The sequence below is a fragment of the Mastomys coucha genome, unplaced genomic scaffold (assembly GCF_008632895.1).
Source record: "Mastomys coucha isolate ucsf_1 unplaced genomic scaffold, UCSF_Mcou_1 pScaffold15, whole genome shotgun sequence".
Taxonomy (NCBI): Eukaryota; Metazoa; Chordata; class Mammalia; order Rodentia; family Muridae; genus Mastomys; species Mastomys coucha.
This window is the reverse complement of record NW_022196897.1, coordinates 46,666,112-46,680,612: the sequence shown is the minus strand read 5'-3', so window position 1 is coordinate 46,680,612 and position 14,501 is coordinate 46,666,112. Positions and strand designations below refer to the sequence as shown.

At 44.3% G+C, this 14,501-nt stretch overlaps 1 protein-coding gene across 7 annotated transcripts in view; it reads right to left on the bottom strand.

The window, feature by feature from the left end:
- The window catches only part of Tanc1 (tetratricopeptide repeat, ankyrin repeat and coiled-coil containing 1), a 236,999-nt gene that overhangs the window by 76,162 nt on the left and 146,336 nt on the right, over positions 1–14,501 (bottom strand). For 5 of the 7 annotated variants that reach the window (XM_031370329.1, XM_031370332.1, XM_031370331.1 and 2 more), the window contains one exon: positions 11,821–11,925. The exons of 1 other annotated variant lie outside the window; for it this stretch is intronic. In XM_031370329.1, the coding sequence (XP_031226189.1) occupies positions 11,821–11,925 (105 nt within the window). Of the gene's footprint in view, positions 1–336; positions 540–11,820; positions 11,926–14,501 lie in introns of those variants that run through there. One more of the 7 variants, XM_031370335.1, reaches the window with a different exon arrangement.

Below are 14,501 nucleotides of genomic sequence, written 5' to 3'. Positions count from 1 at the left end.
ACCGTTCTGTGTCTAGAGCCCTGATGTTTCCAGATCATTTGGGTTAAACTCATTATATCCGTGGGCCCATTCCAACACAGGTGAAGAAGGGAAATACCCCAGGGCAGGTGAACCACACCCCTACCACAACCCTATAGAAAGTCCCTTCCCACTAGAGACTTTAAACCACAGACAAATTCTTAGGGGAGAAGGTACTTGGGAAAGGAGGGGGGAAACCAAATCAAATCAACACAACCCAGGCACACCCAAAGGCTGAATCCGGCAAACAGGTTTTATAGGTTCTCCCTCCTCCCCCCCCCCCACCCCCATACACATCCTTCATCCTGCAAACCTCACCCTTCTGCAGTGTACTTCAGGGCTCAGCCAGCTCCTTATCTCAGGTGGCAAGATGACTGGGGGTCAGGGGACGAGATGAAGATGGGAAGAGAAGTAAGTGGGTGAGGGGGCAGACATCAGCAGCTTCTCTACTCCACACCTCTCTTCCTTTCCAAAACAATCTCCACACTACTGCGCCACTGTGACGATGTCCCAGCCCCAGAAAGTCTAGCTTCTGGTTCAACCTGAAACACTCTGGGGAAAGAGCCAGAAACTCCACCCTGTTGGCAGCTGGTCTAGAGGCCAAAAGCAGCTGTACATGCATGCTTGGCTGCTACAAAATTTACCCTGTTGACAAACATAGCCTTATGGTTCACTTGGGACTCGTTTGGAAGTTCTAGCTCCTGTGCCGGATCTGTACACAGAAGAGGGACATTACTGCTCCTTAGCATAGTCACTGCCACCTCTACACTGAACCCCAAGTTTCATGTAAACTTGGATACCCCAAGTTTTCATGTTAAAAAAAAAAAAAGAAGAAGAGATCCACAAAAATCTAAAAACAACCAGTCATCCAGGCACGGGAATAAAGGCCCATAATTCCAGCACTCAGGCTGAAGAAAAAGGCCTGTTGTGGGACTGAGACCAGCCTAGGCTACATAGGAAATGCAGGACAGCTAGGGCTTCACAGGAAGACATTTGTCTCAAAAAATGAACTCCCCCGACCCCAAGTAAAACTAGTCATTCAAACCTCCATGTTCAAATGAGCTAGAGAACTATGGAACTCCAGGCTTAATGGCTGAGTTGAAAAGACACATCACAATTCTATTTTTTTTTTTTTGAGACAGGGTTTCTCTGTATAGCTGTCCTGGAACTCACTCTGTAGACCAGGCTGGCCTCGAACAAAGAAATCCACCTGCCTCTGCCTCCCAAGTGCTGGGATTAAAGATGTGCATCACCATCGCCCGGCTTCCTGAACAACTGTTCCCTGTTCAACCTCAGTGTGGCTAATACAAAAGTTTTAAAACCCTACTACAGTTGAAGATGAAGAGACACAAAGTCTTTATTTCACTTTGCATCCACAACATCACTAAAATTTCATTTCTTCCAGGGGCTTCCCAACTGTTTATTTCGTTGGTGGCTGTGGGGACACTAATTTCTCTAAACTTCATCTGAGTGTCCGTCTCTTTAGAAGGTCCACTTCAGACTGAGCTCCTCAGTGCTCACTAAGCTGTTCATCTCTCTGGCCTAGCTCACAGCATCTTCTTTACTCTGGACTTCCACTCTGGCAGAGTTACTGCCAAGTGGGGAGAGCAGAGGAGTCTGGAAGCCCACACAGTGCCGCTCCACTATGTGGCTAAGGTTAGCATTTTCCTTGAAGCTGCTCTGTGCTCTAGAATGGTCCAAACTGCATACTGGGCGTCTCAGAACAGTCACTCTTACAGCGAATATTAACTCCTCCATCAATCATGGGGATACTTTGCCCAATATCTATGGAATAGGGACCAGAGTGGGGGGAAAATACCTAATTTCACCTCATATTTCCCAGATTTAAATATGCAAAGACTTTATAATGCACAGATATAGAACTGAAAGAAGTGGCCTCACGTAACCCCACTAAGCAAATGGACAGTGATGCTCTCATCAATAACACCCTCATGGAACCCTCAGGACAGAACCACTGTGGAAAGTCAGTCCATGCGGAGAGTGCAAAGGAAGTTCATGGATCTCTTCCCTTCTGCCTCTGTCAACAATCCACACAGAGCACTACACATTTGAAGCAAACATCAAAGAACAGCTGACTCTCTGTTAGGGCCACCATTGCTTCAAATCTTTCCATGTCCTTCACAGTCCTTTTCCTTCCTACCACCTTGGGAGCCAGGTAACTAATTCCTCTGTACCAAGGCTATGAGACACCTCTTCTGGTAATGACCCTCTTTCAGAACTTCAATCTCTCGACTGCTGCTGATGTGGCCATACCCACTTACTGTAGGTTGTGAACCTCAAAACCAGCAACATGTGAGAAATACCTTCCAAACCAAAGGATGGTTAGCGCCTCACCAGCTTTTCCAGCTGGGATGCACTTCTCCGCTAGCGTTTGAGTTTTTGGTTTCACACATTCACATATATTTTCAAATGTGCTTATATTTCTCTTTCTCCCAAATATGACTAGTTATCATTTTCATGGTCCAGATAGCATCTTCTAAACTCACTATTCCAGGAAAAGCTCTCTGCTTTACTGTGCATACCAAACGTTCTCACTAAGACCCACACTTCCTGGTTCATTTCCCAGATAATGTCCCCCACTCCTTAAAGTAGACACTGTTAGATGCCTGCTGGGACTAGAGCCTCATCACTAACAGGATCTTCTCCCTCTGTCCTTTGGTTAATCCAGCTAAGGTTCAATCAGCCTTGCTTGTCTTTTCAAAAACCAACTCCTTGTCTCAGTGAGTCCTGGTGTTGTCATTTGGGCCTCTGCTGCATTGATTTCTATTATTCCTTCCTGTCTAGTGGGTTTGGGTTTGCTTTGTTCCTGTTTCCAAGATTTTTGAGGTCCATTATTAAGTTACATGTCTAAGCTCTCTTTGATGTGGGGCTCTTCCACGGTCCTTGGTGCTCATCCATAGAGAAACAGGCCTCTTCCTCGTCTTGGTTCTTTACAGCACACTGGATATTGTGGAAAACTCTTGGATATTCACTAGCTATGGGACCCTGAACAACTGAAGTACACACAAGTTCCTAAGATATCTGTTAATCAACTATGTTAAGTGAAATGGGCCCTGGACCAGACATCAGGCCTTTTTCCTAATCTCAGGCACTTCTACCCATGGCCTACATCTTGCCCTCTTTGACTGCTGCCACGCACACTTTGCGTGAAGGCGGTATCTGAGGCGTAAACTTCAAGGAAAGTCAGTCTCCTGCCTCCGCATTGTCGCCTGGCACCCCAAACTCAGAGGTGGCCCAGATATGTCCTCGTACTAGTGTGCTAGGAACTCACCAAGATATCATTTTCTTACAGCTAGCAAGAGAAAATTCGGACATTGCTTTCTGACCTTCACCAATGTTTCCAACTATCCTAGTTTAATGTTTTAAGTACTAGAGAGTAATTGAAAGGTTTCTCTCACTCTAAGACATTAGCTGAAAGTGTTAGGTCAAGATTCTCCTCTGCCTGCCTCCAGCAAGAACCAGAGAATTAGCATAAGAATACCTCAACAGAGAGGGCTTCACCCCTCTTCCTCCTGCTTCACACCTAGCTACCAGACCCTACTGACCTTGTTGTTGGGGGTCGTTTTAACTACGTGACTTCAGTCTAACACTAAGACTGGAGGAAGAAGGACTTAGACTCACATGCAGGACTAGCACTAGAACTTAGATGGGCTAGGATTCAGATTCATGGGCCCGGGGAATACAGCACCAGTTCAGAGGAGATAGCTGCTGTTTTAGACCCAGTATGTTTCAGATAGCCTCAGAGGTACCTCAACTGTTGAGCTGCCAGATTTTTTTATTTCTCTTTTGCAATGATTGTAAAAGCCTCATGCCATTTTTAAAGAAATATACTCAGATTTTACACCACTCGTGTGTAGTCTGTTTGTCAAAGCCGAATCCCGTGCCCACCTGGCCAGAACCCATCGTCCCGCGGAATAAGGGACCCCGCAAGAAACCCCGGTCCGCAGTAGCCTGCTACTACAAGCATTTCAATTTCTTTTGTTTGTTCTCGCTTTTTTGTTTGTTTGTTTGTTTGCTTTGGTTTTTGAGACAGGGTTTCTCCATGTAGCCGTGTCCTGGAACTCACTCTTTAGACCAGGCTGGCCTCAAACTCAGAGATCTGCCTGCCTCTGCCTCCTGAGTGCTGGGACTAAAGGTGTGTGCCACTAGGCCTGGTTACACTTTTAATTTCCTTCTGGTTAATTCTCCTGAGCCACGGCAATTCCCTCCTTATTTCCCAAAACTAGTATTTTGCTAACAGATCATCTATGTGCTAATTTGCTGTTTCTAGGCCATAACATTAAAGTATACCTACACACACGGTAGCATTAAGCTCCTCAACTCATTTACCTCTGTATTTCCCTCTCATTTACCCGTCATTCGACCTGCTGAGACAGGTTTCTGGCTCTGTCAGTGCTGGAGACTGAACACAGAACTGAGTCCTCCCTGTACGGCTGAGCTACAGCAGCTAGCCCTGGAATGCATTCTTGTAGAACTATAACCTCAGAAACTAGAAACAGAGGACCCTTTTAGTGTGGCTATTCGCTTACCCCCTCCCCAATGCCTGACAAATAGCAATTTCTTAAAGGTAAATTCCAGCGCAGACTTTAATGTGTACCAATTAACTTTCTGTTCTCTAGTCCTGTAAAATCCAATGATCTGTTTTATGGGTTTTGTTCTGTTTTGTGCTAGAGAATTAACCCAAGGCACTGTGCATACTAAATGGGCTGGCACTCTACCAGAGAGCTTACCCTCTCCCCCCCAGCCTGCTCCTGCTTTAAAAGGATCATTTAGCCATGCGAGATTTTGTAACATCGTGGATTGGGTCAAGTGGGAAAATGCTGGTTTTGCAAATCTTAAAAATGTTGGCACATTTTATTACACAATATCAAACCATCGTAATCATTAATATTACGTGAGCTCTTAACTGAAAAATCCCGAGAAGCTACCAAGCGCAATGTGACAAACGCCAAGTTCCTCCCAAAAAGTAACTTTCATTTAAAAGGTCGAGCTTCAGCACGATGACTGATCTGTGAGGTGTCTCCTGTTGTTCCATTTGTTTCTTTAATTGAAGTGACAGGCTCATTTCCTGTTCATTTCATCCCTCTGGAATAAAGTGTGTGATAAATGCTCAACTGTGAACAACCATAGTTTGCCAATCATTATTTCAAATAAATGTTATGTTTCATCTGAAAAGCTGCTAGTCTGGCTTGCAATTCAAATGATGGGAAAATGCTTTACCTGAAGACAGCTATCAGACAGCACGGGCAGGAAAAATGCTTTGTGCAGACCTCCTACTTCACCATCCAGAATACTAAAAAGATAGGTACTCAAGGGTCGGGATTTAATAACACTAATTATTTTCAGTGTCTTATCGGGGGAATGCTTGAGTGAATGTTCAGTCCTGGGGCAAGCAGGCAGCACTGAAGGCTATCAGGATGCTGGAGAGGCAGTACCCTGCTCTGACAAGCGGTGCTGAAGCTCTATTGAGGATCAGTTTTAATTGTTAGGGAGAGTTTCCAGCATCACTGTTCTAGGTTTCTTGCTGTTGCTGCGACACAATACTGAGCAAAAGCAACTCAGTGTTTATGCTCTCTTTCGGGTTACAGCCAACCACTAAGGGAAGCCAGAACAGGAACTCGAAGCGGAAATGACAGGGAACACTACTCACTGGCTCAAGCTTAGCTAGCTTTCTTACACACAGCCCAGGACTGACTGCGTAGGGATGGATGCCACCTGAAGTTGGCTAGGCAATCCTACACCAATGAGCAATCAAGACAAGCCTCCACAGAGAGGCCCGTGGACCAATCTGATCTGGGCAGCTCCTCAACTGAGACTTCCTTCTCAGGTGACTGCAAGCAGTGTCAAGTTGACACTAAAAGCTAACTAGAGAGGACACAGAGGCGTGTGTGTGTGTGTGTGTGTGTGTGTGTGTGTGTGTGTGTGTGTGTGTGAGAGAGAGAGAGAGAGAGAGAGAGAGAGAGAGAGAGAGAGAGAGAGAGAGAGAGAGAGAGAAAGAGAGAGAGAGAGAGAGACCACACAAGGGCAGGAGGGGACTTCTTAGGGTTTTAGCAGGAGATGGGCTCAAAAAATGGTAATGAAGTAAAAATGATGAAAATTTATCATACACATGTGTAAAACTGTCAAGGAGCAAGTATCTACTTAAGAATAAAAAGTTTGACCTAATAAACAACATGGACAGGAACTTAAAGGCACCTTAGGACCACAGCCCACATTATGAGAATGTATGAAGGCTACCATTATAGTCAAGAAAAGCCCTTTTCTTAGAAATTAAAAAACAAAACAAAGCAAAAAACCCCTATAGCCACGCTCCTTGTGCGCCTTCATTTTTTCAACTTCCTGGGGTAAACGCCAACTGTCCTCACCAATGCTTTCTTTTCCACTCATCTGTAACTTCATTCATTCACCTCCAGTACTCTCCTAAAATAGCCCTACTAACTGCATCTTGATGGCGCACCTCCATTTCTATTAACTTTGCACACTATGTCCTGCAAGGTGGAGAGTGGTAACCGCCAGGAGATACATGGAGAGAGAAAGCATAGTTTCTCCTCCCTAAGCATCCTCCCCCTGCTACAGCGTCTCAACAAAACCCCAAGGCTGCTCAGCAATGTCCTCTCGAAATAGAATGATCTTTCTCCTTCTATCTAACTCACTACATTTGGTTTCTAAGACAAAGGGTCCCTGGTTTATATACTGAGCTTGGAGCTTAGAGCCCACTATGGATCCCTGGTTTATTGGCAGAGCTTACAGCTTGGGGCCCACTATAATTTTCCCACTCTCAGTTCAGCACTTTGGCTAATTAGCTTTTCTACTATCTTCAAGGGACAACCTCTCTAAAAGCAAGCTGCATCAAAGGGTTGGAGCCCCTCATCCACGGCAGTCATCCCCCCACAGATGGGGGTCATCAGTCTCTTCCTCTCAGGCCCTTCACCCATTCCCTCTTTCCTGACCCCGCTCTACAGACTGTATGCACCCATTTCACTATGGAAACCATTTTCTCAACATTCTCCCTCATGCTAGCCACTACCTGCTCTTTCCGTCTGTTCTCCTGCCAGATGCTATGGCTTGAATGTTTGTAAGTCCCCCTCCCATTCCTAAGTTAAAACCCAACTAGAAATGCACAGCCCTCCGGGCCCTCCACAATGAGATTCATGTTGCGTATGAAAGAAGGACCTTGTGATCACTCTCTGCAGCATGAGGTTGTACAACAACGAAGCCCCTTGGTTTTTACCTTCTAGGCCTCAGAAAGTGTGGGGAAAAAATCAGTGTCTGCTGTGGATACACTACCAAGGTGAATAGTGTTTCTGACACAGCAGCCCAGACAGACTACCAGGTAAATCCTAAAGCACACTGCATCACTTAAGCCTCTCTTATGCTCAGCATCTTCCCTGTTGAACTGCCAATTCACCACAGTTGGTATTTATTACCATTCCCACTCTGAACTACAGTCACGTTGTACACAGGTCTTTAATCCCCTACTAGATACCAAAGCTCAATGAAGAGAGGACCCCATGCATACTTGATAACTCATCTCAAACGGCACTTAGCAAAGGGCTTTCATGACTGAATATCTACTGAAGGAAACAAAATGAACAGCTCCTCTATTCCCAGTCTCTCTTCCTCTGGACATGTGCTAGGCACTTCCATCAAAGTCTCAACCAACCATTAAACAGGGTGCACTGCCGTCTGAAAAGTTGAAAATTAAAAATAGACCAGGCTGGGGGTTACCTTCTCAGGAAAGGAAAGAGGGTATAACTAGGGAAATACAATGACTTTATTTCTAAAACTAGGGAGGGAATGGACATATCCCATTATTCTTTAGGTCTCCTTTCTTCCTTACATCATTTCAAATGTATGTAAAAATAATTAAAAAAAAAAAAGGAATCAATAAAATATGACCATCCACATTTATCTCAGAAGACACCCTCTGCTCTTCATAGGATCATTTTGTGCTCAATGACACTGCTGCTTCATACATGTTGTTTCATTCTTGGTTTGTCTTCGTTTTTAAGACAGTCTTACTATGTAGCCTAGGCTGGCTTGCAACTCACTATGTAAACCAGGCTAGCCTTAAACTTCCTCTCTACAGGATGCTGAGATTGCAGTCATGCACTGGCCACACATCTAGTATGTGAGTATCTTTTCTCTGCAAACCAAACTGGCAAGGAAAAGGGTTAGTCCTATCTTGACATCGATTGTCACTGAGCAATGACTCATTAGATAAGGAGCTTTCTCACCCCTCCCTATCATAGCATGCTTTGCTAAATGATTTAGTAAAGCAACCCTAATTGAAATATGGTTGTTCAGATCTGAAGAAATAAAGCTATTTATTGCAGTTTAGTAATCCCCTGTAATTCCTGCATTTCCTTCCCCTGGAGAGGAAGAGGTATTGTTTGGGGGGGGGGGGGGGGGGGGGGGGAGACTCCCTAAGTTTTAACGACAGGATGCTTACGCATAAAGGGCCTGTTCTATGTGGTGCATAGGTTATGAGAACCATTTGACAGAGGGAGGTGGGGAAAGAATGAGAGAAGTGTTGCTTTCTCCATCTATTAAGTCACTGTTTTTGACAGGGTAAAAAAAATGTGTGTTTCGAACATATTTCAAAATATTAAATATATATATACATATATACATATATATATATATATATATATATATAGTACATCTTTCCTTACAAATGTTTACAAGCTTGTGTAAACTTTAATCAACAAGTTGTTTATCAAAAAAAAAAAAAGTTCATCTGGTTGAACCTACTTCCCAGATGGCTAACTCATTGGTCTTATTTTCTTTTAACTTAAATTCCAAACACTGGGGGGAAAAAAGAATTAATGGAGGAGAATGTAGCTTAAATATTTGGAATAAATTGATACTGCACAAGTCTACGTGAAATTTCCAAGGCATTTCAGGAGGAACTGTGCTCAAAGGACTGTTAATCTGCTGAATACTGTCATGTTACTACCAACGGCAGCCAGAGGGTCAGAGAGACATAAATAAGAGAACCTGAAGGAAGAGCAGGAGGTGAGGAAGTCAAACTTCAAAGTGGAATTTGAGTGACGATGCTGAGATTAAACTCTGGGAATTAAGAGTTTACCCATCATGCTTCTGTACATGCTCTGCTTATTATTCAAAGCTTTGTTGGTTCCACTCAGCATAAGCGTCCACTTCAGGTTCAATGACGTGGATGTAACACTTACATTTTGATATGGCAGGCTTAATTAACTCCGTTGAAACTTAAAAGATTCCACGAGGATTGCAAATCACACCACCCTTTGCTAATTGTCAAGTTCAATTTTGTTAGGCAACTGCCTCACCATCAGCCAACAGAGAGAGCAACTGCTGGGGCTTGTACCACACCATGGCTATCTCTACATGTGACTATGTGCCCAGAAACATGAACCATACACCTATCTCACACCCACAAGGAGGAACACACCTTGTTTCTTAAAATTAGCCAACTGTAAATGTCTCAGCGCTTGCATCTGCAACCTATGCGTCCTAATGGGGTCTGGGGAAGCTGAATCAAGAGAGCTGAGATCTTTAGGAATGAGTACACTCCTAGCAAGACCAATAGCTGCTCTTGAGTTTAGCTTGGCCCATAGTCAAGCATACACACACCTCCTCCTGCCAGGAAAGGCATCCAAATCTGCCTCAAGCCAGAGGAGAAAAGTTGACAATGAGAATTAGTTGTAACCACTTTTCTTAGTCCAATAAAAATTCTAAGTCTGCCTCTTCGTCTCACATTAGAAGAATCCAACATAGAACCCCCATGAATAATCCCGATGGTATCCATGTCTAATACAGTCAAAACTCCAGGACTTTAATCAAGCCAGGATTACGAAGCCTTTGGTCAGTGGAGATTCTGGTATGGGGTGACAGAATTCATCTGAGTTGAGTATGATGGCTACTACTCATGTTTGAAGAATATTTCGGTTTTCCCTTCAATACAGAAAAACAAGGGGGAGGGAGGCTCTCTCTACATGTCACAGCCTCTGTTAAGTCCAAAGTGGCCCCCCAAATGGTAGTGTTGTGACAAGTCCTAAACAGAAGAACTCTGGCCAGGTAAATAGAAGGATTTTTATTAAATAGAGGCCCAAAGGCCTCTTATTTATCAGGAAGCTCCCTTAATTCACCCCAAAGGGGCAAGGGCACCTAGTTACCAATCAATTGAATGACCAGTATCAGCTCAAAGACACCACCCTGCTGTCATATAAAATCTGCTTGTTTCTCTGCCATTTGACTCTTCTCTGGGCCTCCCCAACCATTACTGCTGGTCTTGGTTTGATCCCCAATAGTCTTCCTTTCTATTCCTGGAGTGGCCAGTTCAGTGTTGTCTCTAATCCCTCACAGCCATCTGACCTAAGTGTTCACTACTACGAACGAACTCTCTACCTTCAACACCTATACACCAACCACTTTGTCTCCCTAGTCACAAATCTTCAATGGGATCTCCTTCTACTACACAAACGGTACCAGACCCAAAGAACAGGGTGGCCTCCTTCCTGCAGGAAGCCTGCATCAGCACCCAGTGCCTGTCCAGTGCATCTCTTTTACCCATTCCAGCTTCCGCTTTTCAGTTCATTTTCAGGTATATAGTCAGCATTATGCACTCCACTGTCCAGCCCTCCCCTACTTCCTCCCGTGCCTCACCAGACACAGAATGCACACGGTGGTTATAACATAAGAGGAAGGGGTTCTCCATCCCCACCATGGGGGGAGACAGAAGAAAGCCAGCTTGTAGGCATTCCACAGTGGAAATCTGACTGAGCACTCTTTCCTTGGATGAGCATCTTTCAGTGTTAGAAGTTATTAGCCACTTGTGTTCACACAGAGGACAAACCGAGCTTTTACAGGCTAAGAATTTTACTCTCATGTTGGTGCAGCGACACATACTACAGGTTTAGAACATTCTGTGGACCAATCAAATCTCAGACAAGAACAAACAAGTACATTCTTGGGTCAATTAAAAATAAGCAAACTAGCCAGGTAGTGGTGGTGCACACCTTTGATCCCGGCTCTTGGGAGGCAGAAGTAGGCAGATCTCTATGAGTTCAAAAAGCCAGCCTGGTTTACAGAGTGAATTCTAGAACAGCCAAAGCTATACAGAGAAACCCTGTCTCGACAAACAACAAAAGCAAACTACTAATGCATCTATTAAACGCTGCAAGCATTAACATATGTTATACTCACACTTTGACTTAGAAGTGGGTGTGGGGTGTGATACATTGACTTTTATGGCAAAAGGAAAAGAGGCTTCAATCAGTTTGGATTTTCTTTTCTTTGTCCCTAATCCAATGCCCCCTTATAGAAAATCACAGATGTTTAACTTTTAAGAAGCTTTCCAAAGTCACCATGTGCACTTAAGTGAGTTTGTCTAGTGAAAGTCTCAGATTCTCAGCCAAAGCCTGCTCTTAAAAATTCTGGAGGGGTAATGTGTTTATATAAAACAACAAAAACAAAACAACAAAGTCAACTGGCTGGCTCTGCATGTCTCCCAAGCCCAGCAAGGTCAGAATTCAGAGGCTACAAGACCCAACCCTCAAACAATGCAAATACACCCAGCTCAGCTATTCCTGCCACTTGTATACAATTTCAAGAATTCACATTAGCTAAACAAATCTCTGTCAACTGCCCAAGGGGAAAAAACCTCCCAAATACATTTGGTTCAGTGAAGCGTTCTTGCAAGAGACTCTGGGGTTTCTTACAGAGATGGAGAATGCTACTTAGTATGCAGAGTCTTTAGGCTAGGGGAAGAGGCAGACTTCATGGAAAAGGTACTCTTACCAGTCTCACTGGGCTCTGAGGGCTTGGACCCTTCTCTGAACGGAATCATAACTGGATCTCCCGGCACCCTGGGGCTTTCCACATACTTGGGCTTCCTGACGGGACCTGCAGAGGGAAAGATCCGAGTGTAGCTAATTTTTTCCAGATGCAAACAGAGTTTCAGAACATACAATGTGTGTCCTTACCAGGACCCAAACACGCCTAAAGGCTGGCCCTTCCCTCCCTTGAATACACAGGCTGTCAGTTCAGAGCAGACACAAGAATGTCCAGTCTGGTCTGCCAAAGGAGAACAGGGTGAGCTCCATTTGGAGAATGTAAACTCTGACTGAAACCGAAGCTACTCTCCTCTGCTACAGTTTCCATGACTGTCCTTACTGTGTGACAAATAGGTGATTTTAACATGTTCAGCCCTACACGGTGGTAAGAGCTGCTGTTCTATTGAGATGCCATTTTCCTCATCCTGGGATAGAGATGCTTTGGTTGCCCAGTATCTCCAAGCCAGGAGTTGCGAATTACAGAACAGCTGGCCTCAGTATCAACAGGCTGAGCAGCCATTGAATGGAGGCCTCTTATCAGGCTGAGGACGCCTGGCTGCTTTCTTGGCCGGGGAAGCAGCTGCCTTCCAGTGGGTGTGGCCAACAGTCCAGAACATTCTGGGAACTGGGAATATTAAGAGTCCTATTCTCCCCACCCCCCAAACAAAACTTATCAGAAAAATTTTTGATTTTTTGAGTCAGGCAGGCCTAACTGACATCCGTCCTTCTGCCTCAGCCTCTGGAGTGATTACAGGTATATACCACCACACCCTTGGGATTCGTTATAATTTTATGATTTCTTTTTTCCCCCTCCAGAGAAAGCTCTTAGAATTCTCAGTGAGACTGAATGAAACTCCCATTCCCTGCTGCTGGGGACAAAGATGCAGTCACTTTGGAAAACAGCTTAGCAGTTGTTCAAAAACCTCAACAGAGTTTTTATTATCATGTGGTCCAGCAGTTCTACGCACATGCAGATGTATGTCCACATAGAAATGAGTAGACTGTTAACAGCAGCATGACTGCTCTAAGCAAAGTCCCGTCAGTTGACAAGACAGAATACACTGGCATATCAGGAAAGCAGAAGAGACGAAGCATCTACTCATGCTGCAACATGAACAAACTTTAAGTATATTAAGCCACATCCTACGTGATCCCTTTAAACACGGAACTTCCAGTGTAGGCGAACCTATAGAAACCAAAGGCTTGAATGGCTGCCAGGGCTAAAGATATGCCATCTTGTCAGGTTATGAGTGAGAAATTCTTTGAAGGGTAACAAGATGCTCTAAAATTAGACTTCAGGAATCATTCATAACACATCTCTGAACATGCTAAAAAAAATAACAGTTCTGCACATATCTGGATATGTGAATTGCTTAGACCTAAAGTGACTTGAAAAGAAAAAATAATGCCTATTTGCACCATCTAAATATCACGTTCCATTTTGGTCCAGAATCACCTGTTCGACCTTGTTACAGTTTGCACAAGGTCACAGAGAAAGGCTGTCAGACACTAACTACTCCAGGCAAGCTACAATGCTTGTCCTCTAACCAGCCTTGGCCAGTGCCCTGACCAGGCCAGTGCTCCTCACGGTGAAAGGCTCCTTGTAAAGTAAAAGGAGCTCAAGGACTCAGCTGACTAGGAAAGCACACACAGACTCTGAACAACCTCCTGTCTGTACATCTCATATGTCTGAAAGAGCTTGCTCAGAATATGGCTTACGGTGAGAGATGCTGCCATCTAAAGGTTTACTGTAAAAGCATCTATATGCCTGGAAAAACAAGCCAACTCCAGCCAGCAGTAAGACACTGCATCTGAAGCAGGCTGTGTTCTCAAAGGAGCTGCTTTTTAGAAAAGGGTGCTGTTTCAAACTTTAGAACGCACGATTACAATGACTAGTGAAGTATTTAAGTACATGGTTCTTTTCAAAGAATATCTAACTCTGTCAGAAGACTGTTTTGAATGTTAGCATAATGGTTATAGAAATGGGGGACTTTGTTCACAGTCTAAGTCAGGACCATTGCCTATACAACAGCATCCAGGTTGTATCAAATATACATAGAAGTCCACACTCAAGATGCCTAAGAGGGAAAACAAAAAGGCTAAAGCATTTGACAGGAAGGACAGAAACAGCAAGGTGGCCAGAACAGGACAAACAAAGAGAGCTGGGTGCATGAGAGTTGAAAACTATTCAGGCTCTGGGTTGTCCCTAGCTCCCTACAACAGCAACTTGGAGCGCTACTAACCTGTCTCTTACAGTTAAAGGGCGAAGAGGCAGCAAAGCCTGTCTGAGGATGTGTAGCTGTTACAGCTTCAGCCTTACCCACTGCTCCAGAGAACCCCGCTCACCAGAACTCATCAAAGCGAAACTGCAGCAAATCCATAGATCTGGTTCCCTGGCCTTAAAGAACTTACCCATTATCCATCCCCTCAAAAATACCCTCTATTAACAGTTCGGCACTTTCTTAAAATGTGGATCACTTCCCAGGCATAGCAAGTGGTTACTGTGAAAGGTGGGCACAAGGAGCCTTCTGTCACTCAGAGCCTTCAGAAGCCACACCCATCTGTTTAAGCCACATCCAGAATAGCAGTCCAGTCACCTCAACTCAAAGGTAGGGCAGAAGCAAAACTATGATAGCAGGTTCAAAG